We start from the raw sequence: 26,601 nt of genomic DNA, 5'->3' as shown, positions 1-26,601 counted from the left end.
CTGCACCTTGTTGTCTCGGATTCTCCAGCATCTGCAGTTCCTACTATCTCTAACCCTAATCATGAGCTAGTTCCCTGACCCTGCTGGGGGTAAGGTTCCTCTTGTTCCTGAGTTCCCAGCTGCATGGAACTAGCTCTTATTCTTACATTGTGTTTCCTGTTCCTTGACTCTGCCAATGCCCCATTGAATCCATCAAAAATTTTAAGCAGCTCTATCCAATCACCTTTCATCTTTTAAACTGAAGAGAATTCCAGCCAAATCTATGCATCTCACAAATGAACCAGTTTGCCTCTTGCTTTCTCTCTGCTGAATCGGCCTTGCTCATGTGTACTTCCTGGGGGGCCCAGAACTGAACACCGTCTCACCAAAGCCGTAACAAAGTTTCCATTCCCATGAAATCCCGTTTTATCCGCTAGAGTTCCCATGAGCCTTTCCGATTGCTTGACCTTTGACTGCAGACCGCAGGCTTTCCTCACTGGAGTCACCAGTAAAGGGTAAGAGAGAAGACCTCGTACTCCTAGCAACCAGTGGTGACATCCCCCGGAAACTCTGTATAATGTTGGTACAAACTGAAGACATTAAGACTGTTGTTGGAGGTTGCCCTCCATTTCACTGTGGGGCAACATCACTGGCTCCAAACGAATGGAGCTGAAGTCTTTCCACCCAATCTACAGGGCAATGCACAGTGGATCACAGTGTTATATACTTTCCATGCTCATACAATTAGTGATCTCCGGGGGAGGGGGCAAACAGATTAAAAGCCAATGTGGGTGTTGTAAGGAATCCCGCTTGTCATTAATGAGGCCTTAGCAGAGCAGGCTCAGTGATGGATCAGATGGCTTATCATTTCCTATGCTCTCACATGGAAGTGTCCCTGTGTTCAGTAGGTTGGTGTGACCGAACTAGTATGGTGAATATGGTGGGCTGGGGTGGATCTGGTAACGTAAAGGCTTTCCCAGGCATGGGAAGCGGCCGGTACCCTTGTTCGATCTTGCTGGGGGCCCTGGCTCTAGGGGATAGCACAAGATGAGCTTCCACAGGGCTTCCTCTGGAAGATGGCAGGATCTTCTCAGACAAGTAAGTGTCTCTAGGGGCTTGGGGGATAGGGAGTTCATTGGCCTGGTGACCTGACAGTTTAGGAAAGATGCCCAGTAGACTTTCTCCACTTCACCTTGGTGTGAACTCTCCCACCAACAACCCATCTGTGGGTTGGACAGAATTGGTGACTGAGGGGCTGGCACAGCACTAATGCAGGAGATCCGGGCACAGGGACACCCCCATGGTTCAAATGCACAGCAGCAAACAACAGATAAAACCAATGCAAAGTCAGCAATGTGCAAAGACAAGGCAAGGTACAAAAATCCAACCTCTGTAAGAGAAACAGTAAAAGAATCCTGGCTTTGAGACTGATGTTTGTCATTCAACTAACACAGAAGGCCCAGAGGTGCCCAATTTAAACAGGAAAGCTTTTCAGCTCACTTACACACGTTAGAAGCAGTATATATTCGTATGTAAGACCCTGCCCTCTGCTATCAGAAAGAATATATCCAAGCATTGTGCCTCTGTCAATTAAAACAATACTTGTGGGAAGCCATTCCTTGGTGCATTCCCCATGGCAACACTCCTCCCAATCAGAGTCCACTTTCCAACCAACCAGAACCCTCTTCTTATGCGGTATAAATTGTTATATCCTTTGAGATTTGGTATTCTTGCCATTCTGTCCTGATGAATGTAAGCTCCAACAGTGTGTCCCCTTTTCAGAAAGTTTCCCTTTAAAAAATTCTCTCACATGATGTGGGCATTGCTGGCTGGGTCAGCATTTGCTGCCAATCTGTCCCCAATTGCCTTGGCAAAGATTGTGGTGAGCTGCCTTCTCAAACTGCTGCAGTCCTACAGCTGTGGGGCTAGTGAAGGGTCAGGGATAAAATGGGTGAGTTCCTCTCAAGAAAGCAGAGGGTACACACAAGCCTGTGGGCAGCCTCAACAAAGGAATTTTGAGTCTTGCCCGTGGGGGAACTGGGAGCCTGGCAGTGTGGCCGCTTAGTTTCCTTGTGATATAATGTGGTCACATATTTCCCAGCCCCATAACAGAATTTGACTTCCGAGGTATGAAGGAGACACAGGGGCCTGCGATCGTTTGGGATGAGTGAGAGCCATGTAGTGGAGACAGAGCCCATGGCGTCATTCTGCCCTGGACTTTTTCCCATTAAAACAAATCTATTTCTTTGTTCATCTTTTCTATGGGTGCAGATATCAATTCCAGCTTCATTAATGATCCCAATGTTTCCTTGTCCAATCAAATCTCTCCGTTTCACAATCCAATGAACCCCTCACCGTGTGGCAGCCAATTAAGTCCATCGCCGCGCTGCCTCGGCCAATGAAATCACCTTCGATATGCTATCCCCCAATAGGAAGCCAGTGAGGCTGTCTCTAATTATTTCTCCAATTGAGCATTGAAATAGAGCTATTTGATTCTCAAGTAGGTAATGAGGTTCTTGAGTCTTACTCCAGTCCAATTCTAATCAAATTCTGTCTTTGTCTAGCACTCACTGCCCTTCCCTCCCCTTGTCTTCCCTCCTCCCTCACCATCATTCAACTCTCCACCCTCTGTTCATCCACAGCTCCCTACCACATCCTGCCTACCCTCCTCGCCGCCACCACCACCCCCAACCCACTCCACCCTGGGGTCATTGCCCAGGTAAGACATCACCTACTTGATATTCTCCAGCCTGCTGGAGTCTGGCTTCAAGGAGCTGCTGCTTCGTATCATCTTGTGAAGGGTAATCATCAGAAAAACCAGGTTCATCTGCCGGGACAAGGAGAAACACAGGACGTCACATGAGCATATGAACAAGGCGCAGGAGTAGGCCTTTCAGTCCCTTGAATCTGCTCCACCATTTAGTAAGGTCATGGCTGCTCTCATAGTAATCTCAAATCCACATTCCTGCATATACCCCGATAATCTCATCCACTCGGAAAACAGGAGCAGGAGTAGGCCATTCGGCCCTTTGAGCCTGCTCTACCATTCAATATGATCATGGCTGATCATGCAGCCCAGTACCCTATTTCTGTTTTCTCTCCATTCCCTGTGATCCCCTTTAGCCCTAAGAACTCCATCTAACTTCTTCTTGAAAACATTCAGTGTTTTGGCCTCAACCGCTTTCTGTGGCAGAGAATTCCACAGGCTCCCCACTCGCTGGGTAAAAAAATTCCTCATCTCAGTCTAAAATGGCCTATCCTGTATCCTTGGACTGTTACCCCTGGTTCTGGACTTCCCAGACACTGGGAACATCCTTCCTGCATTGACCCTTACCTAACAAGTGCCTATCCACTTCTGCCTTAAAAATATTCAAAGACTCTGATTCCACCATCTTTTCGGGAAGAGAGTTCAACAGGGAACAAAAATGTGCTCATCTCTGTTTTAAATGGGTGACCCCTGATTTTTAAACAGTAGCCCTTAGTTCTTGATTCTCTCGTAAGAGGAGACTTCCTCTCCACATCACCTCTGTCAAGACCTGTCAGGATCTTATCGATTTCAATCAGGTCCTCTCTTACTCCTCAAAACTCCAGCCCAGCCTGTCCAACCTTTCCTCATGATCCACACATTCCAGGTATGAGTCTCGCAAGTATAGACAGAAACACTGGAGAAACTCAGTAGGTCTGGCAGCATCTGGGGAGAGAGAAACAAATTTCAAGTCCAGTGACCCTTCTTCAAAACTGAAGAGAGAGGTGGAGAAGTGGATAAAGCCCATCACTGTTCTACTTCTCTCATCAGTCTCACACACATGTAGATACACATGGACAAGTAAATATGTACCCACATGTAGATGCAAACATACACATGTAAATGCACACGTGTGCTTATGTACCTGGATAAACATGTGCACACATATGTAGATGCACACACACATAGATACACAGACAAGTAGATGCACACGTGTGCAAACAGATAATAGCAAAATTTGCACTTACCATAATAACAAAGGAAACTGGTCCAATAAAACTCCAGATAAAGTAGTTGTCCACTCGGAGCCAACATCTGAGTATGGAGGAGGAGGGAGATTAAGAGAGATTGGACCAGACCGTGTTGGGTGGGGTAGGGGATGGGGGGGAGGGGTGCAAGGGTTGAGATAAACAAATAAAAAGGAAAACAAATGGATATTGGGAAGAAAAACCAACAGTGGGAATGATAAATGGAGGAAGAAAGCAAGGGAAAGCATTAGCTCAATGTGTTAGACGGAGTGAAACAATGTTGGTGATAAATGTGGTACAGTCAGCCTCATTAACTGTCTTTGCATTGGTGATGGATACTCCCACCTTAAATATCAACCCTGACAGGGTGCAGAGACATTTATCAGTGAAACAGAACATTGAAGCCACAGCTTATCATCTGGCAATGCTGTTCTTCCTGGAAGATTAAAGGAGAATGTTACTCAGGGGATGGAAAACCCAGTTAGATGTGACTCATTCCAGAAGGCTGTAAAACCTGTTACTTAAAGCAGCAGCTTCCAGTCAGGAGGTTTTTATCCCACTTATTCACAACATTTCTAAAAGGACTGTTCAGAACATTTCAAATTGAACATTATAGATAGTGGAGTAAAATTAAACTATTGTCCACACAGCACAATCTACTCTCAGGTGTGTCAACACAATTTCAATTGTCTTGATAGTTACAATATACATTCTATGTCAGGCACACAGCTGGAGGGGTTCTAACCCTTGTTCTCACTACAGCTGAGGAATCCTGTTTGTTACTCATACTGCGTGTTACTCACTCTGTGTTTTACTGTCGCCATGTATTACTCACCCGATAGCACACTGAGTTATTCTCTTTGGATATTGCACGCCTTGTGGCACACTGTATTACTCTTGCCATGTGTTATTTGTTCTGTGGTACATTGCATGTTATTCTCGCTGTGTGCGTTACTTGACCTGTGGTACACTGTGTGTTACTCTCGCAGTGTGTGTTACTCGCCCTGAGATACATTGTGTGTTAGTCACCCTGTGATCAACAGTTACTCTCTCAGTATCACCCAGACACACAGTATTAATCCCACAGAGAGAGGGCAAAATACCATCTGCTTAATAAGACTTGGTTTCCGTGAGCTTTTCCACTTTACAAAAACCTGCAGCACTTCACTGAGTCCACACAGCTCAAAGATTGTTATTTCAAAAGCTTAAATAGGCTCTAAGTATGTACAATTTCCTTGCTGTTTCCTTGGCAACAGCAATTTGAAAGCACTGTTGAGGGCCAGTTTGCCTTCTCATAATATAACTGTGTTTGATGTTCCCTTAACAGACTAAACAATTACTCTTCCTATCTCAAAGTAGCAGACCTCACGTGCACCCCCCTCCACAGGGTTGGAAGTTGTAATTACAGCTGATGAGTTTACATAGGTAGATTCCATTATAAAGGCAGATATTGCAATCCTTCAAAGAGAGAAAAGTAGGGACTTCACAATCTGGATATAACTAGAGCTTGGGCTGATTGTCCTCTGTCTAGTGATTCCAGTTTGACCTGATGACAACCCTTGGTCGTGACTCCTTCAGGGAATCGCTGAACAAATGCTTCTGTGTAATGCATCCCATTTTCTGAAAATAATGCTCACTCCTAATGAACAGTTCACTTAAATATCGATTGATTGAAGTGAAGAACATGGAGAAACATGTTCTATGTTTGTACATGTTGCTTTCCTTTTCATTTTATTCCTCCCTATGACATAGAAATATAGAAAATTGGAGCAGGAGTAGGCCATTTGGCCCTTCATTTCTGCTCTGCCATTCAATATGATTATGGCTGATCATTCAACTCAGTCCCCTGTTCCTGCTTTCTCCCCATACCTTTTGATTCCTTTAGCCCTAGGAAGTATTGACATGGGTGTGACTGGCAAGGTTGGCATTTATGACCTATCCCTAGTTGCTCACGAGATGATAGAATTGAGTTTTCTTCTTGAAACACTGACAGTAGTTTTATCCATCATAGTTCATTAGGCTACTTCAAAGGTCAGTTAGGAGTCAGTCTTGGTGGTTGAGGATTGGAGTCACATGTAGGCCATACTGGGCAAGATTGGCAGGTTGCCTTCCCTAAAGAACATTCATGAACCAGGTGAGATTTTACAAAGCTTCTTAATTACTTCTCAAACAGCCATGATGTGATTCAAACTCCTAAATACATCAGAATTAGGAACAGGAATAGGCTGTGTGGCCCATCAAGCCTGTTCAAGCCAGTCAATAAGATCATGAATGATTGGTGGAGCCTCAACTCCAGCTTCCTGCCTGTTCCCCCAACAGTGACACCTGTCAGTTCAATCTAACTCAGCCTTGAACATAATCAAAAATCCAGTCTCTGTTGCTCGCTGGGGCAGAGAATTCCCCAGGCGAAGGACTGTCTAGGAGAAGGCATTCTTCATCATCTGAATCTTAAACAGACAATTCTTTACTTTGAAACCATGCCTTCTATTTACAGGTTCTATCACGAGGGGAAATATCCTCTCAGCATCTATCCTATCAAGCGTCCTCAGGTCTTACATGTTTCAATAAGATTCTGGGAAGCCCTGAAGATCAGAGAGACTTAGGTATGCATGTCCAGCAGTCCCTTAACGTAGCGGGACAGGTAGATAATGTGGTGAAGGAGGCATATTGGATACTTGCCTTTATTAGCAGCAGAGTGGTTATGCTGGAGCTGTATAAAAATGTTGGTTAGGCCAAAGTTAGAATAATGTGTGCAGTTCTGGAATCCACATCATAGGAGGGCTGTGATAGCACTGGAAAGGGTGCAGAGGAGATTTACCAGGATGTTGTCTTGGCTGGAGTTTTTCAGTTACGAAGAGAGATTGGTCAGACTGGGCTTGTTTTCGTTGGAACGGAGGTGATTGAGAGGGGACCATGACTGAGATGCATAAAATTATGAGGGGAATAGATAGGGTAGACAGGAATAAACATTTCCCCTTGATGAGGGGGATCAATGACCAGGTGGCATAGAATTAAGATAAGGGGCAGAAGGTTTAGAGGAAATGTGAGGAAAATCTTTTCACCCAGAATTGGTGGGAATCTGGGAATCACTGCCTGTAAGGGGGGTACAGGCAGAAACCCTCATAACATTGAAGAAGTATTTGGATGTACACTTATGATGCCAAGACATTCAAGGCTATGGGCCGAGTACTGGAAAATAGGATTAGAACAGTTCAGTGGGGTTGTTTTTGACTGGCATGGATGTGATGGGCTGCAAGGCATTTTTCTGCACTGTACACCTCTATGACTCTATTTCTCATTCTTCTAAACTTCACAGAGGACCATCCATACCTGTTCAACTGGTCCTCATGAGAAGTCCCCTTCACCTCGGGAAATAGCCGAGTGAGCCTTCTCTGAACTGCTCCCGATGCAAGCCTGTCCCTGCTTAAGTGAGGCCAAAACTATACACAGTTCCGAGAAGTAGTCTTTTACAGTGGTAGCAAGACTTCCCTACTTGTGCATTCCATCCAACTTGGAGATGGTGGGCGTAGTGACACTGTCACCAGGCTGGTAATTCAGAGGGCCAAAATAATGCTCTGGGGACATGGATTTAGATCTCAACAGAGGAGCAGAATTTTTGTTCACTTAGCTAGTCTCACTAATTTTGATCACAAACCAATGATCAATTGCCATAAACACCTGTCTGGTTCACTCATGTCTTTTAGGGAAGAGAATCCGTCATCCTTAGCTGGGCAATTAGGGATGAGCAAAAATGCTGACATGCCCATATCCCAAGAAAAGGAAAACACAATTCAACATGGTAGAAATTCCATTTTTCCACTGGTCTCTATTTGAAGTTGAATTTCTCTGCTCTACTCACGCCTTGTCAGTTCCGTAGCTCCTGTAATCCACTGCTGCGGAGATGCCAACCACAAGAGCAGGGAAGCAGTAACCACATAGGTAATAGTACTTCTTCCTGGAGTACTCGCTCTCAAAGACCTCGACCAGCATGAGGTAGAGATGGACACCTTCCAGACACATCCAGGAGAAGGCCGCCAAGAAGAAGAAGTGAAGGAAGCCAGCAATTACTGGGCACACGATCTGCAAAAGAGACATAAAGTAAGTGGTATCAGTGAATGGGAGAGGGCCAGGGCCTAGGGCCTGATACTGGGATTAAGATTGAGTTTATGGCTGGAATTTGAGATGTGGGCAAGGTCATTGGCTGGGATTGTGAATTGGGTGTTGGGACGTAGGTTGGAATTGGGGTTTGTGACTGGGCTTGAGGCTGGTTTTGGGTTTGGGACTGTTGCTGAGATTTAGACATTGGGCCTGGGCCTATGGCTGGGATTTGGAAAATGGGACAGGGCTGTGGCTGGGATATGGGATTGGGACTGGTTCTGTGTTTGGGTTTGTGGCTGAGCCTGCTTTCGGGATTGGGTTTGAGGCTGGGCCTATGGTTAGGATTGGGGTTTGTGACTGAGCCAATGGCTGGAAATTAGGAAATGAGACTGAACCTGTGGTTGGGATTGGAGATCGAAACTGGGGCTGCGGGTGAGATATGGCCTGTGGCTGGGATTGGATTTAGGACTGGGGCTATGGCTGGAATTAGGGACTGGGACTGGGGCTGTGGCTGGGATATGGGATTTGGGGAATGGGACTGGGCCATTGCCTGGACTGGGGATTGGGAAAGGACATGTGGCTGGAACTAGGACTGGGTTTGCCGCTGGGATGAGGGACTGAGCCAGTACTGGGATTTGATGATTGGGATTGGGTTCAAAATGGGGATTGAGTTTGGGTTTGGGGGTTGGGATTATGAGGGGCCTAGCTCAGACTTAAACCTGGGGCTGGCCCCAAGACCAGGGTTGAACTGGAACTGACCTGGGACTCGTGCTGACCTTCCAGTGTAACCAGATATCTATCACACTGCAAACTGTGAACAGCAACAAAAAAATGTCATAAATACTACATTCACTTCCATTCTGGTCAGTTCTGAGATGTTGGTCATGAGTGAGGGCAGTTTTGCCCTGCAAGGCTTGTGTAGTGGATTGAAATGATTCAAATCCATTTAAAATGAGACCAGTTGAGAACTGATCCTAAATCTTACCAATTCTGAGTCCCACAGAAAGTAACTAGTGCTCTCAATATGGTGTGATAGACACATCTGAACAACTGGCTAGGTCAGCTACTTTGGTCTTCAAGAAGAATACACAATTTGATCAGTTAACCCAGCCCAAAATGCCTTGGAGATTAAAAAAACGGGAGGCTATCTTATTGAAACACATACAATTCTGAAGGTGATGAACATGGTTAGTCAATGAGAGGTTGCTTTCCCCCAGGCTGGGGAGTTGAGACCACGGGGACACAATTTCAGGAGCAAGTTGGCAGGGAAGGGTGATCATTTAAGATTGAGAGGAGGAGAATTTGTTTTTGCCACTCAGCAGTTCATTCCGAAGCCTTGGAATTATCTACCACACAGGCTTCCAGAAGTTCAGCCACTGTTTATATTCAAGGGAGAGATTTTGGGATATTAAGGGCACGTAGAGATAATGCAGGAATTTCAGATTGCCAACTCTCCAGGATGGCCCAGAATTTCTGGGAATTATAGATCACTCTCCAGGATCCTGCTGTGTGGAGAAAAATGAAAAAGATCTTTTTTTTATAATTTACTTTGAAGGTTTATTTTTACCAGATTTTAAAATATTGATAATAGGATTGAAAAACAATGCCCATTTGGACGAATGTCAAGCATCGTCCAATGAGGCCTCTCTTTTTTGGTTGGCCAGGGAAGGATAACGAATTACTAGGATGGGGTTGTTGGCCAATGATAGGCCAGAGTGTATGAAACCCCCAGGAGTGTATTATAATCCTCACAGTTGTTAAGCCTTGGGAGATCAAGTTACAGAATCTTCCATGATTGGATGCAGGCTCAAAAGGACTCAATGATTTTCACTTGCTCCAATCTCTGGGAACTGGATATGGACCAAGAAAGAACTAGCCTGCAGTATACAGTGTGAAGTTTCAGAGTGTGTGTCGAATCTCTAGGTACTCCACATCACACCACAGCTCAGTACTCAGTGATTGTAGCCCTCAGTTCGCTCTGCAGTTCATTTATTCTCTGCCAAGTTATGAAATGGAATTCAATAGATCTGTTAACATAGGCTGATATCTGAAAATGATCATAAAATGGACTGGGTTACTGCAAACACTTGACCCAGCCATTAATACCCCTCAGGGAGTAGAGTTTGCTCTCCCTCCCTTTATCAGGCCTAAGTGTGTCTTCAGTCCCAAAGAACAAACAACAAAGAAAATTACAGCACAGGAACAGGCCCTTCGGCCCTCCAAGCCTGCGCCGATCCAGATCCTCTATCTAAACCTGTCGCCTATTTTCCAAGGATCTGTATCCCTCTGCTCCCTGCCCATTCATGTATCTGTCTAGATACATCTTATATGACGCTATTGTGCCTGCCTTTACCACCTCTGCTGGCAACGTGTTCCAGGCACCCACCACCCTCTGCGTAAAGAACTTTCCACACATATTTCCCTTCAACTTTTCCCCTCTCACCTTGAAATTGTGACCCCTAGTAATTGAGTCCCCCACTCTGGGAAAAAGCTTCTTGCTATCCACCATGTCTATACCTCTCATGATTTTGTAGACCTCAATCAGGTTCCCCCTCAGCCTCCGTCTTTCTAATGTAAATAATCGTAATCTACTCAACCTCTCTTCATAGCTAGCGCCCTCCATACCAGTCAACATCCTGGTGAACCTCCTCTGCACCCTCTCCAAAGCATCCACATCCTTTTGGTAATGTGGCGACCAGAACTGTACGCAGTATTCCAAATGTGGTCGAGCCAAAGTCCTATACAACTGGAACATGACCTGCCAACTCTTGTACTCAATACCCCGTCCGATGAATGAAAGCATGCCAAATGCCTTCTTGACCACTCTATCAACCTGCGTTGCCACCTTCAGGGTACAATGGACCTGAACACCCAGATCTCACTGTGCATCAATTTTCCCCAGGGCTTTTCCATTTACCATATAGTTCGCTCTTGAATTGGATCTTCCAAAATGAATCACCTCGCATTTGCCTGGATTGAACTCCATCTGCCATTTCTCTGCCCAACTCTCCAATCTATCTATATTCTGCTGCATCCTCCGACAGTCCCCTTCACTATCTGCTACTCCACCAATCTTAACATGATCTGCAAACTTGCTAATCAGACCATCTATATCATCCTCCAGATCATTTATGTATATCACAAACAACAGTGGTCCCAACACAGATCCCTGTGGAACACCACTGGTCACAATTCTCCATTTTGAGAAACTCCCTTCCACTACAACTCTCTGTCTCCTGTTGCCCAGCCAGTTCTCTATCCATCTAGCTAGTACACCCTGGACCCCATGCGACTTCACTTTCTCCATCAGCCTACCATGGGGAACCTTATCAAACGCCTTACTGAAGTCCATGTATATGACATCTAAAGCCCTTCCCTCATCTATCAACTTTGTCACTTCCTCAAAGAATTCTATCAAGTTGGTAAGACATGACCTTCCCTGCACAAAACCATGCTGCCTATCACTAATAAGCCCATTTTCTTCCAAATGTAAATAGATTCTATCCCTCAGTATCTTCTCCAGCAGCTTCCCCACCACTGACGTCAGGCTCACCAGTCTATAATTACCTGGATTATCCTTCTTAAACAAGGGGATAACATTAGCAATAGATTAGCATTAGTCCCATGTGATGTAGTGGACTCTCAGGGAATTAAATACACGAAAACATAATTTTGAAAACTGTGTGGTGGTCTACTTGGTTAGGCAATGTGTAGTATAAGTCACCTTATGCTTGAATGACAGGTTAGTATGCAGGTACAGCAAGTAATCAGGAGAGCTCATAAAATTTAATGTTATACTGCGCAGAAAATTGAATGCAAGAGTAGGGAGATTATGCTTCAGTTACATAGGGCATAGGTGAGACTGCATCTGGAGCAATGTGTACAGTTCCAGTCACTGTATGCACAGAAGGATGTTAGTGTGTTAGAAGTTCAGAGAGGGTTTACTAGACTAATACCTGGAATGAGTGGATTGCCTTGTGAGGGAATAGATAGGCTCGGCCTGTATCCTCCGGAGTTTAGAAGACTCGGAGGTGACTTAATTGAAACAGGTAAGATCCTGAGGGGAGTTGACTGGGTCGATGTGGAAAGGATGTTTCCTCTCGTAGGAGAATTTAGAACTGGGGGTCATGGTTTAAAAATAAGAGGGCACCCATTTAAAAGAGACATGAGAAAACACTTCTTCTCTCCCACAGGATTGAGTGTTTGGAATTTCCTTCTTCAAAAGGCAGCAGATGCAGGGTCTTCAAATATTTTGAAGGCAGAGATAGATTCTTGATGACCAAGGGGATGAAAGCTTATCAGGGATGCAGGCATGTAGAGTTGAGGTTAAAATCAAATCAGCCACAATCACATTGGATGGTGGAGCATAGTTTGTGTAGTTCCTGCACTGGTTTCTCGGCCCAACCCTTGAAGTGACGGGTATAACATGAATACACAATTTTAAGAACAAACACTGTTTAGTGCAGCCCAACTTTCTGTATCGGTTTTTAAAAAACTTCGGCCCTTTCCGAATGTGCAAAATCCCAACACCCCATCCCCTGATACTTAAATAGGCAAAAGGAGGTGGGCTTGGGTTGGGATCTGGAGTGCACAATCTGAGAATGGGCTGGAGGTAGATCCAATCGAAGAGGAAGTTGGATAGTTATTTGTAGAGACAGAGAGAGAGAGAGAGAGAGAGAGAGCGAGAGATGGTGGCGGTGGGGAGAGAGAGAGAGAGAGAGAAATTGCAGGACCATGGACATAACAAGGCAGGGGAGGGGAAACTCGGTGAGCTGTTCTTTCAGAGAGCAAGGATTGAGGCAACAGGCCGACCAGCCTCTTTCAGCATTGTAGCCAATCTCTAAGATGGAATATCCATCTCTAATCATGAACTAAGATTCTAAAACATTTTCAATTTTTAATGAAGGATCTAGACAGCCCTCCAATATTGAAATGAGCCTGAAGAATGATCACGTCAGTGGCACACCCCCCACAGTGGAATCTCTCCAGAGAAAAAGTTGGATTCTTCTGATGTTGGAGCTACGTTTTGAAAGCATCCCCCTGACCCGCGCCCATGTAGAATTTATAACCTATGCACTGAATCTGTCTCTGGTAGATCCAGGCTTCTACAGTAAAATGCAATTCAAGTATTCTTAGGATAGACAGCTGTAGTGAGTAACTTGTCAAGGTTAGTTTGATGCATCCTCCAGATCGATTGCAAGTTGAACATTTAGACGCGAGAACTCTTGATCTATCTGAATGGTGACAAGGCCTATTTGTTGGCAGCTTTTGCAAATTGACCACCCCCAGCCTGACATTTCTGCAGAACAAAGGGAGCTTCCATCAAAGGTGTCAGAGGCACAGATGGCTGATGTTATTTTTAATACTGAGTTACCACGTTTAAAATCATATCAAAGCAAAAGATTGTCATTGTTTTGCCGCAGATTTATTGCTGTAAGCAACGACGTGTGAAAGCAACAGATTCCTGTGCATTTACTGAGCTTAGCAACAGACAGATTTGACAAGACACATCAGCAACCTCGGTCAGTACTGCTCAACCCCAGGGAGCCAGTTTATGAAGGATGCAACTGGAGCCAATCTTTACTCACTCTTACACTTATTTACAGAGTGAAATGTGACAAGCGTACGCCTCCCAACTCAAGCACCTCATAGTTTCAGTAAGCATCTCTTCATCTGAGTTTAAGTAAAATGCCAATTAATATCCTGTATATACACATAATTAAACACATTTGATATACAACTAATGGTGGCCGGGCCAGGCAAAGTGTCTGATATGATAATCTGTAATCATCAAAACGGTCAAAGCTTTGCTGCTGAGTGCTGTAATGCCTCTAAGTTTGGATTTGTGAGGGGAAACTCATGACGTTTATGTTGATGCCACAGAAAACTGGAAGTTCATCACTACAACCAGTTGGCAATGACCTTCCGTGACTTTAAAGATTGATTTTAACAAACCTAGGCCCAATTAAATTGGTTTTGAGTGCTAAAAGTTGTGAGGAGGTGGGACATTAGGGGTACTGGAAAGTCTTCGTTAGACCCCACTTAGACATGTTGTAGTTATTTATGAATTTACGTAGAAACGTAGAAGATGGGAGCAGGAGGAGGCGATTCGGCCCATTCGAGCCTGCTCTGCTATTCTTCATGATAATGGCTCACTGTCCAACTCAATAGCCTAATCCTGCTGTCTCCCCAACACCTTTGGTCCCATTTGCCCCACGTAGTCGCCTCATGAATACATTCAATGTTTTGGCATCAACTACTTCCTGTGGTAATGAATTCCACAGGTACACCACTCTTTGGGTGAAGAAATGTCTCCTCATCTCTGTCCTAAATCGTCTACCTCGAATCCTCATACTGTGAGCCCTGGTTCTGGACATATTCACTATCGGGAACATCCTCCCTGCATCGACCCTGTACAGTCCTATTTCGCAACAGAAGGGATTCCAAATAAATATTTGGCATCTCAAAGGAGGAGTTCAAACTTCAGAGGTTCCTTCCTGTTTGCCTTGACCTGTATCCAACAAGAGAATCTAACTATCTCCCGTTATTGGTAAACGCCACTACTACCACTGAAACCCCCACTATCCACATCTTAGTGGTTGATGTTAACCGTTAACTGAACAGCCAGAAAATACAGCAGCCTTTTAAAACATTCATTCATGTGACAAGGGTGTTTCTGGCTGGGCCAGCATTTATTGCCCATCCCTAATTTCCCTGAGAAGATGGTGGTGACTTACCAGAGCAGGAAAGATGCTGAAAAAACTGCAGCGAAAAACTCACTTCCTGACTCTCCAAAGCGTGTCCACAAATATACAAGCCACAAGTCAGGAGCATGATGGAATACTTAACACTTGCCTGGATGGGTGGAGCTCTAACAACACTAAAGAAACTTGACACCATTGAAGACAGGGCAGCCTGCTTTATCGGCACCACATCCACAAACATCCATTTCCTCCACCACTGACGCTTAGCAGCAGCACTGTGTACCATCTATTTGATGCACTACAGTAACCAAGGCTCCTTAAACAGCACTTTCCAAACCCATGCCCTTGGCCATGTAGAATGACAAGGGCAGCTGTGCATGGGAACACCATTGCTTGCAAGTTTTCCTTCAAGCCACTGTATTGCTGTTCTTTCACTATTGCTGGCTCAAAAATCCAAGACATTTCTCCCTAACAATACTGTGGTGTACCTACAACTTGGACTGCAGTAGTTCAAGAAGACCGCTCATCACTGCCTTCATGAGAGCCATTAGGAATAAGTAACAGATATGGACCAGCTAGCAATGCCCACATGCTGTACAAGAATAAAACAAAACCCTAACCCAAACTTTGCAAATGATCTTCGACCCTCCCTCGGGCCCTGTTAGTCACTTGTACCCTTGGAGCTTCTCCTACTCTTGCTCCCAACCCTGTTCCTGGAACTGAAGGTACCCACCTGATATTGAGTTTTGTTGATACCGATGAGGAAGATGAGTTCTGCGATGAAGAGGTTGATGCAGAGGTTCTTGTGAATGGTGTTGCGGTCTGTCTGAATCCCTCGAAGGAAGCAAAATGTGGAGATACAGATGGTGAGGCAGACGAGGGAGATGACGATGCCCACCCAGGTGATAACAGATAGTAGCAACCTGTGCATGCGGTCTTCATACTAAGGGGAGAAAAGGGAACTCAGTGAAATGAGTCAACATGGCCACAAAGGAGACACTTAGTAACAAGCATGGCCCATGGAAACACCAAAAGTAATACAGGACCTGGACATGTTGAGTCAATCCAGGCCTTTTTTCTACCCCAAGTGCCTAAAACAACCCTTCCCTTCAGCAATACACTGGGTGAGAGGCTTTACAAGAATCTGATCCAAACTAAGCCTCTCGTTCCCCCAACCCAGACTTGCCTGGTCCCTCTGGCTCAGTACCATGGTACCTGGCACCTTTAGCTTCTGGGCTAGTCAGTGCCCTTCAGGCATTCCTGTTACTTCTCAAGTACTGTGCCTGTGTCATGTTGGCTCAGTACCACACTACCTGGCACATTAGGGCTCACCAGTTTAGAAGGACGAATGGGAGCCTGATTGAAATGTATACATTTTTGAAGGACTGGACAGACGAGATGGAGGAAGGATGTTTCCCTGTTTGGGGAGTCTAGAACCAAGGTTCGCAGTCTCAGAATGCAAGATGGACATTTTGGACTGAGATGAGGAAACAATCCTTCACTCAGAGGGTGGTCAACCTGTGGAATTCTCTACCACAGAAGGCTGTGGAGGCCAGGTCACTGAGTATATTCAAGAAAGAGACAACATATTTTTAGATTTTAAAGGCATTAAGTATGGGGAGAAAGTGAAAATATTGCTTGAAATAGAGGATCACACATGATCACATTAAATAGCAGGGCAGGCTTGAGGGGCCAATTTCTGCTCCTAGTTTCTGTACACTTTTACATGCAAATAGTAGCCCAGAACAATGGGTAGTGACTTGAACCTGGAGCCTTTGGCTCAGAGGCAGGGATACTACTCACAAGGCCTCCTTCTGTCCATTTAAACCTGACATAACTTTGTGAAAAATAATGAAGGGGCATAGAAAATGACATATTAATTTCCAAATTTATAGAGTCATAGATTCACACAGCATGAAAACAGAACCTTCGTTCTAAGCATGCTCCCAAACTGATCTAGTCCTACCTGCTCGCATTTGGCCCATATCCCTCCAATCCTTTCCTATTCATGTACTTATCCAAATGTCTTTTAAATGTTGTAACTGTACCCACATCCACCACTTTGTCTGGCAGTTCATTCCACCACAAACCACCTCCTGTTTATAAAAGTTGCCTATGCCCTTTTTAAATCTTTCTTCTCTCACCTTAAAAATATGCCCCCTAGTTTTGAATTCCCCCACCTTATTTCGTAACTTATTTTATTTCAAGTTGACTACTTAGAGTGAAACTGTACCTCCTGGTTCTAGATTTCCTCATGAGAGGAAACAGTCTCTCAGCATGTGTTCTGCCTGCATTAGGGCTAACCTGCCAAGGTCTGTCTGAATCTTTGACATTTTAATAAGATCACTTCTCATTCTTCTGAACTCCAATAAATATAGGCCCAACCTGCTCAAACTTTCCTTTTATAAAAGTTCCTTTATCATGGGAATTAATCTTCTTTGAACGGCTTCCAGTGACCGAAACCGTACACAAAACTATGAGGGATAATATGGCAGAGGCCATGAGTTCAAACCTTGACATGACATGTTGTGACGTTGAATGCAATAAATCTGAGGATTTGAGAGACAGTACCAAGAGTGTTAACTGCTCAATTGCCAGAAAAACCCAACTGGTTCGTTCATGCCCTTTGACCCTACCATTTTTATCTGGGCTGACATTCCGTGCAGTTGGCTCTCAAAGCCTCTGAAACTGCTCAGAATGGAAAGTTGCCCATTCCGCACAAACCACACACAAGTGTGAATTGTGTCGCTGGATCAAGTTCCTGGAACTTCCTCTCTGACAGCATTGTGGGTCCTACCTACACTCTATGGAGTACAGACGTTCAAGCGAAGTTTGCCACCAACTTCTCCAGGGCAATTAGGGACAGGCAATAAGTGCTGGTCCAGCCAGTGACACCTGCATTGATGGTGAAACGATGACATGTAAAGGGAATGTTCATAATGTCACAGAGCCACTTACCAAAATCTCCTTGTGAGCCATCAGCACTGCAAAATTGGTAAGGTGGCTACAGGCACAGGCTGTGTGAGTTCTGTTACTTTCTATCAGACGACAACCTTGTGTTGACCAAAACCCCATCATGGTTCGTTCCGAGTAATTCCAGAATGAGCAGTTTGCATTGAAGTGGTTTTTCGACTGAAAGAGAAAAAATATCAAACGAATGCTGGGCGATACGAAGAAAATGCAAAACATTTCAGTGTCCGTCAAAGCCTTCTCCATTTACTCCATCCAGAGTCCCATTGCTGTTCCCTCTTCTTATTCATTCCATCCCATAGAATTCCAGGGGTTCTTACCCCTTCTTATTCACTCCAATATAATTTCATAGGCAGTCTCCTCTTTCCATTCACTCCATACTATAGAATATCATCGGATGTTCCCCTCCCTATTCACTCCATCCTACAGAATCCCATAGGCTGTTCCACTTCCAGTGGTGGTAGGTCTGGGTAGGATGCTCTTCACAGGGAGGTGTGGACTTGATGGATCAAATGTCCTGCTTGCACACTAGGGATTCTATAATTCTTTCCACTCCATGCTGCAGAATTCCATAGCTTGCCATCCCTACCCATTCACTCCACCCTACAGAGTACCATTGGCTTTCACACCCTTCCCAATCAGTATATCATATAGATTCTCGGCCTCAAACATCCTTGTTATTCGCTGCCAGTGTCAGTATTTGTGGAAAATGTGCACATTGTGCATGTAGTCAACAAGGACTTATATTCAGCTAGCACCTTTGACATAAAGAGATATCGCAAGATACTTCATGGAAGCATTATAAACAAAGTATGATGCTAACTGTGTAAGGGGAGATTAGGTCAGAAGACCAGAAGCTTGGTCAAAGTGCTTGGCTTTAAGAAGCGCCTGAAACGAGGAAAGCAGTGTGCAGTGTAGAGAACAGGTGTGTGTGTGTCTGTGTCTTTCTGTGCGTGTGTGTGTGTGTGTTTGGAGGGGGGTGGGGGGGCTGTGGGAGAGAGGTAAGGAAGGAACGCCAGAGTTAGGGGCCTCAGGAAATTGAAGGTCCATAGTGTCTAGTGATGGAGAGATTATGATTGGGATACAAAGGGACCAAAATTAGAGAACAGCAGATACCCTAGGGGGCTGTAAGAGACTATGAAGGTGTCAAGGATTGGGATGATTTTGATAATGAGTTTCAAAATTAAACTTGCTGGGTTGTGAGTTAACACAGGTCAGTGGGGACAGAGGTGTGAGGCGAGTGTATTTCCTGCGAGTTAAGACATGGTGACAGGGTCATGATGGCCTCAAAGTCTGTGGAGGGTAGAATGTTGGAGACTAGCCAGGAGTGTGTTGGAATGATTGAGTCAAAAGACAACAGAGTCTTCAATGAAGATTTCAGCAGCAGATGAGCTGAGTCAGGGGTGAAGTTGGAGGATGACAAGAAGTTGGAAATAATCTGATTGACAATGGTGTGACTATGAGGTTGGAAATTCATCTCAGGATCAAACGTGGCACCAAGCTAGATAAGCATGGTAGCATAGCTGACATGGGAAAGTCCCAATAGTTGGGAGTTGAGTGACCAGTTAAATTGCTTTAAGGCTATGTTCCCTCTAAATTTGTTTTTTCCTGCAGGGACCGCTGAGGTCTGTGCATGGCACTGACTTCTGAAAAGCAGAAGTTGATGCTAGGTGCACAGACCCTCAGAGTGGTTGTGCAATTTAGTGGAGACGCTGGTTGAAGGATGGATATTGGTCTTGAACTCTCCTTCAAATGGCATTCATGAGATCTTTTGCAATTACCTGAACGGGGTAGAGGAGGGCCTCAGCTTATCAGAGCAGAGCACGAAACCTCCAACCATGCAGTGCTCCCTCTGAATGGCACTGATCTGATCATTGAAACAAAGGCTGCAGTAAGGCTTGAACACACAACTTTCTGCTTCAATGGTATGAGTGCTATGAGTTGAGCTAAAGTAAAATCCCAGAAACTTTTGGAAAAATGAATGCTTGTGAGGGGTGAGGACTTCCATTATATTGTACCTGCTGGGAAATGTTAGAGTGCAAAACAGATTGACTGGGCAATATGTGATTCAATTAGATTCACGTACATCATGATGGTGTAACTGATGATATGGCTCTGACATCCATAAGACAGAAGATGCCCACCTAAAATGAACAAGTGAAGATAGAGGTCTTAGACACTGCACTAGAGGGCTGTATGTGAGAGCCTACAGTATATGGATATAAATATGGGTGTTACAGTCCATAAGGAGTTGAAGGGCCAAACTCAGTGAGAAGGGTGGGCAGCCTCAGGGACAGGTTGTTGACTTGCTCGCCGAGCTGGCTTGTTTTTGTTTAGACGTTTCATCACCATGCTAGGTAACATCATCGGTGAGGTCTCCGATGAAGCGATGTTGTTCTACTCCACTTGGAATTTATACTGTCTGGTCCATTATGGTGAGTAGTGTCATTTCCAGTTTTATTCTGTATGGGTTTGTATATGGGGTCTAATTCTATATGTTTGTTGATTGCATTATGGGTTGAGAACCATGCCTCAAGGAATTCCCGTGCGTGTTTGGGTGAGCTACTATGGTTACGTTGTCCCAGTTAAACTGATGGCCTTCATTGTCCAAGTGTACTGATATTACGGAAAGTTCGTCACGTTGTTTTGCTACTAGCTGATGTTCATGTATTCTGATGGCTAGTTTCCTTCCTGTCTGTCCGATGTAATGCTTGTGGGAGTCGTTGCATTGTATTTTGTAAACTGCGTTGGTGCTGCACGTTGTGGGAATGGGGTCTTTATTCCTTGCGAGTGTTTGTCGTAGCGTGGCTGTGGGCTTGTGGGCCACCATGATTCCTAGTGGTCAAAGGAGTCTTGCTGTCAGTTCTGATATGTTCTTGATGTAGGGCAGTGTGGCCAATGTGTCAGGGCATACTGTGTCCTATTGTTGTTGTCTATTTAGTAGGCACCTGCAAATGAAGTTTTGGGGATATCTGTTCATAACAAAGATTTTGTACAGATGCTCTTCCTCTTTCCTGCGTAGTTCTGGCATGTTGCAGTCAGTGCTGGCCCGTTTAAATAGTGTCCTAACACAGCTTTGTTTGTGAGCTATAACTGAACTATAACCATAAAGATGCAAACAAAACAGACTTTGTGGCCGCCCTGGAAACTACATTAAAAATCAACAGACTCAAGGACGAAACACAAAAAGCCATCCGACAAACTATAATCCCCACACTAAGCCAAAGGAATGAATAGGTCACCCTGAACACATCAGAGAGAAAAGCACTAGAAAAACTCAAGAAAGACAAGAACATTATAATCCTACCAGTGAACAAAAGGCACATCACCGGCATTATTAACAAACCTGTTGAGAAAGCACAGGCACTGCTTGCAGATACAAACACTTACCAACAGGTGGCGATAGACCCAACAGCGCAGCTAGGTCATAAGATCACCCAAACACTGAAGATGCTGAAGGATACAGGACAGGTAACCAAGACAGGCTACATGAGAATGAAACCAGAAGGCATGAACACCGTGCTCCCCCCTCCAGCCCAACTTCTACGGACTTCCTAAAGTACACAAACCAGACATGCCCTTCAGACCCATTGTCTCCCTACTATGCACACCTTCACACAAACTGGCCAAGGACCTACAACAGAGACTGAAACACCTAGTCAACGGATCATGCCATTCCATCCACTCAACCCTAGAATTCCTCAATACCCTTAAGAACATAAAAATCAGCGACGATGAGATTACAGTATCTTTTGATGTCACAGCATTATTCATGTCAATTGACAACCCACTAGCCAAAGAAACACTGGCCACATCGCTAGAGGAAACTGGAATGCAGACCAGCAGCTCCATCAGCAATGGCAACATACTCAAACTACTAGACTTGTGTCTCACCACACTTCGTCTTTAATGGTCGAGTACGCAAACAGATCAATGGCACACCCATGGGGTCACCCATTTCAGGACTCATTGCAGAGGCAGTCAAGCAAAGACTAGAATACACTACCCTCTCCCTTATTCAACCTAAACTGTGGATCCTGTACATGGAGACACATTTGACATCATTAAACGCACCCAACTAGAAGAGACCCACTACTTCATCAACAACGTATTCATCAGGATTAAATTCATGGAGAAGCAGAGAACAACAATTAGCTTCCGTTTCTGGATGTCAGGGTTGAACATATGACCAACGGAGAGTTCCAAACCTCGATATACAGGAAAGCAACCACCCCAACGTCCACAAACAAACCTGTGGTAGGACACTATTTAAACACTATTTAAACCACTCAGTGCAACATGCCAGAACTACCCAGGAAAGAGGAAGAGTGCCTATACAAAATCTTTGCTATGAACGGATATCCCCATAACTTCATCCAAATGTGCCTACTAAATAGACAACAAGAAGAGGACACAGTATGCCCTAACACACTGGCCACACTGCCCTACATCAAGAACATATCAGAACTGACAACGAGACTCCTACGACCACTAGGGATCATGGTAGCCCACAAGACCTCGGCCACATTATGACAAACGCTCACAAGGATTAAAGACCCTATTCCCACAACATGCAGAACCAATGTAGTTTACAAAATACCATGCAGCGACTGCCACAAGCATTACATTGGACTGACAGGAAGGAAACTAGTCATCATGAACACCAACTAGCAGCAAAACGACACACAAACTTTCCCTAATATCAGCACATTCGGACAATGAAGGCCATCAGTTTAACCGGGACAACGTGACCATAGTAGCCCACTCAAACAGACACACACAGGAATTCCTAGAGGCATGGTTCTCAACCCATAATGCAATCAACAAACATACAGAATTGGACCCCATATACAAACCCATGCAGAACAAAACTGGAAACGACACAACTCACCATAACAGACCGGACAGTATAAATTCCAAGTGGAGTAGAACAACATCGCTTCATCGGAGGCCTCACTGATGATGTTACCTAGCATGGTGATGAAACGTCTGAACCAAAACAAGCTAGCTTGGCGAGCAAGTCAACAACCTCACCCACAACCCGAGCTACAAATCTTTGCAAAAACCCTAAGCCTCAGGGACAGTGTATGTACAGACACCCACAGCTCAAGATACTCCAGACCAGTATCTCAAAGTACAGGTTGCAGGATTAGCTGAAAGCACGAGATAATGTAGAAAGTATCTTGGCTAATGCATTGATTCAGAACAAGGTACCAATAGGTCAGTGCAAGTGTTATCTTGTAAACCAGACAGGGCATAGATTGGAATGCAGGAAGGAAAAAGTTTACATTTTCTTTATTGATTCATGGGATGAGGGTGTCACTGACTAGGCAGCATTTATTGCCCATCCCTAATTGCCCAGAGGGCAGTTCAGAGTCAACCACTTCGCTGTGGATCTGGAGTCACATGTAGGCCAGACCAGGTAAGGATGGCAGTTTCCTTCCTGAAAGAACATTAGTGAACCAGATGGGTTTTTCCTTGAAAATCAGCAATGAGTTTGTGGTTGTCATTAAATTCTTAATTCCAGATATTTTATTAAATTCAAATTCCACCATCTGCCATGGCAGGATTCAAACATGGTTCCCCAGAAGGTTATCTGGGTCTCTAGATTAACAGTCCATGGATAATACCACTGGGCCATTGCCCCCCCTATTGACAGAGTGTGTTTCATTCATTCATGAGATGTGGGCATCACTGGCTGAGGTAGCATTTATTGCCTGTCCCTAACTCCCCTTGAGAAGGTAATGGTGAGCTGTGTTCTTGAATTGCTGCAGTTCAGTTAGTGTAGGGACACCTCCAGTGCTATTTGGCAGTGGGAAGAGTTCCAGGATTTTGACCCAGAGATACTGAAGAAACTCACTTCACCAGCGATGCACAGTAGTGGCAGAATGTATCATGTACAAGATGCACTGCAGAAATTCATCAAAGCTCCTTTCACCTTCAAAACGCACGATCATTACCACATAGAGAAGGAATCATATACATGGGATCGCCATGATCGGCAAGTTCCCCTCCAAGCCTCACACCATCCTGACTTGGAAATATATCACAGTTCCTTCAGTATCACTGGGAATGGTCTGTAGTGGTTTAAGAAGGGAGGTCTGGACTACCTCATGAAGTGGCAATTTGGGAATAAACACAGGAACACAGAAACTAGAAGCAGTAATAGGCCAATTGGGCCCTTTCAGCCTGTTCCGCCAATTAATATGATCATGGCTGATCATCCAACTCAGTAACCTGTTCCCATTTTCTCCCCATATCCTTTGATCCCTTTAGCCTTGAGAACTATATCTAACGCCTTCTTGAAAACATACAATGTTTTGGCCTCAACTGCTTTCTGTTGCTGTGAATTCCACGGCTCACTGTTCTCTGGGTGAAGAAATGTCTCTTCATCTCAGTCCTAAAAAGCTGTCCCATATTTTTATATGACTATAAATGCTGGTCTTGTCAGTGACACCCACATCCTGACAGAGGATACTGAAGAAATCTGGTGGAGTATATGGGCGGCTGACACAAGTACCAGTGTCTTCCTAACTGCTCTAGTCTGTCCCCTGGTGATCGTCCAGGATACCTACATCGAGGTGCTGCAGGGTGAAGATCACTGGCTCAGTGAGGAAGACCCGGCTTGACTCCTTGTTGATGGAAGCAGCGATGATCTGAGAGTTGACGACGATGGAAGTGCTCTGGCTACTGACGTCTGTGCCCATTCTCACTGTGGCATTTTCTGTTGATAGAAACTGGCCCAGGTTGTTGTACAGGATTAACACCACCTTCACAACCCCTGCAGGAAACAATAGCCGGTCGCAGTGAGTCCGAGATGGTTCAATGACACTTGATAAGCTTTCACAACTGTTTGCTAAATCCCTTCTTTACCCAGTAGCTTCTCGTATGCCCCCCCAAACCATTTACTGTGCCACCCTCCTAGGGAATGTAAATGTGCTTCAGCCATGTTTTCACTCTTTGTAAAAAGTAGAACAGGCCATTCAGCCCTTCAAACTTATTCTGCCAGTTCTATCCAAAGATTAAGGTTGAGGAGGTGACCATTTTGGCCTTCTAGAATGGTGCAAGGTTTTGCTTGAGTGGATACATGGAGAATTTTTCCCTTCATGGGGGAAGGCAGGACTAGAGGCTATCACTATAAGCTGCTCATCAACAAATCCAATAGGGAGTTCGGAAATAAATGTTGCTGTCCAGAGGTTGCAGCTGCAGGGCTGTTCAAATGAACAGTCTCGATGCATGATGGACAAGCGCGAGAGGGAAATTGTCATAGAGGGCTATTTTGGCAGAATTAGATGATGACACATGGTAAGAAGTATCAATGGTACATAACACCAGCATGGACTGGTTAGGCTGAATGGCCTGTTTCTGTGTCATGTATCCCACTCAGTTAGATCCTGGCTGATCTGTCCCATGGTTCCCTTAACCTGTCACTGCACCCCACATTCCTTGATACTCATCAAAGATCTCTCTCTTTTGGTCTTGAAATCTGTCATTCGTCATCCTCCATCACTTCTCCCCACCTGCCCCCAACCCCGTCACCCGACTGTGGTCCCAACAGACTTTTTGGGGCATTTTCTACATTTCAATGGGCTTTGTATGAAGAATTCCTTTCAGACATCACTTCAGGACTGTTGTCAAGGTAATGACTTCTTGTACTGAACTGCACCCCTACTCTGGGAAATCGTTCTTCTCTGTTTGATTTATCAAATGCCTTTACAACCTTTAATGCACCAATTAGATCATTTCTCAATAACCTGTACTCGAGGTAACACACCCAAGTTTCAGCAATGGAGCCCTCTTACCCCCAGTGTCATTAGGCTGTCTACCTCTCAATTTAACTCCCTCATGGAGTTCAAGTGACAACCTGGTCTTGTGACCACCTGGTGCCAGTACTTGGGGCTGCTTCAAACTGGGACCATGCCTATTACCATGACCATTAGTTGCTAGTACCAGGTGCTGCCCATTTTCTTGACTACCCATTTTCAGAATGTGGGACTTTCTGTTACTAGGGCCAAGGACTGCTCATTGCCATGATGATCACCAACTGGGGCCAAAGATTGCTATTCACACCACTGACTGTTGTCACGACTGCACCGTCAGGATCTAGGGCTGACCATTGGCTAGAGTCTCGGTTGCTGGGGCCAACTGTTGCCAGGACCTGATACTATCCATTGCCAGTCAATGGGATCTCCTGATGCTTGGCTCCATGTTTCACTTGCTGCTCTGTGAGGGTTTGTGGTGAGAGAATTAGTGATTGCAGGTCTCAGTTCATAGCTGCTTAATCATTGTCTTTGTCTATATTGAGGACAAACAGAAAATCGAGGGTATTTTCAGGCAAATGGCAGAGACAGGATTTAATGCCCAAGCCAGAAGGATTTGAGCGTGGGCTCAGGGTGGGGTTAGGGAAAGTAAAGAGAAGGTTCTCTCAGTCTCCTTTTTTACGATTGGATAACAGTCTCAAAGTCAGATGAGTCTTTCAAAGGAGGAGAAATCCCACTTGGATAAACAGATCAAACTTGATAGTTTTTATATTCTTTTACGGGATGCGGGCTTCACTGGCAAGGCCAGCATTTATTGCCCATCACTGGCAAGGCCAGCATTTATTGCCCATCCCTCACAGCCCTGAATTGAGTGGTGTGAGGGGGATTTCAGAGGGTAATTAAAAGTCAACCACATTGCTTGTGTGATCTGGAGTCACATCTACAGGTTGTTTGGATCAGAAATTGGCTAGCTGTAAGAAGACAGAGGGTGGTGGTTGATGGGAAATGTTCATCCTGGAGTTCAGTTACTAATGGTGTACCTCAAGGATTTGTTTTGGGGCCACTGCTGTTTGTCATTTTTATAAATGACCTGGATG

General features: G+C 44.8%; 1 protein-coding gene across 1 annotated transcript in view; it reads right to left on the bottom strand.

Annotated features, from left to right (window-relative positions):
* The window catches only part of LOC109919125 (adhesion G protein-coupled receptor L1-like), a 337,549-nt gene that overhangs the window by 47,327 nt on the left and 263,621 nt on the right, over positions 1–26,601 (bottom strand). Inside the window, exons 12-17 of the mRNA XM_048617997.1 lie at positions 24,320–24,525; positions 17,733–17,906; positions 15,508–15,717; positions 7,832–8,052; positions 3,973–4,039; positions 2,715–2,806 (exon numbers count right to left, since the gene is read on the bottom strand). Of these exons, the coding sequence (XP_048473954.1) occupies positions 2,715–2,806; positions 3,973–4,039; positions 7,832–8,052; positions 15,508–15,717; positions 17,733–17,906; positions 24,320–24,525 (970 nt within the window). The remainder of the gene's footprint in view (positions 1–2,714; positions 2,807–3,972; positions 4,040–7,831; positions 8,053–15,507; positions 15,718–17,732; positions 17,907–24,319; positions 24,526–26,601) is intronic.

Source organism: Rhincodon typus, chromosome 38 (genome assembly GCF_021869965.1).
Source record: "Rhincodon typus isolate 14 chromosome 38, sRhiTyp1.1, whole genome shotgun sequence".
NCBI classification, from domain to species: Eukaryota; Metazoa; Chordata; class Chondrichthyes; order Orectolobiformes; family Rhincodontidae; genus Rhincodon; species Rhincodon typus.
Note: the sequence above shows the minus strand (reverse complement) of the source record. Positions and strands in the feature narration are given on the sequence as shown.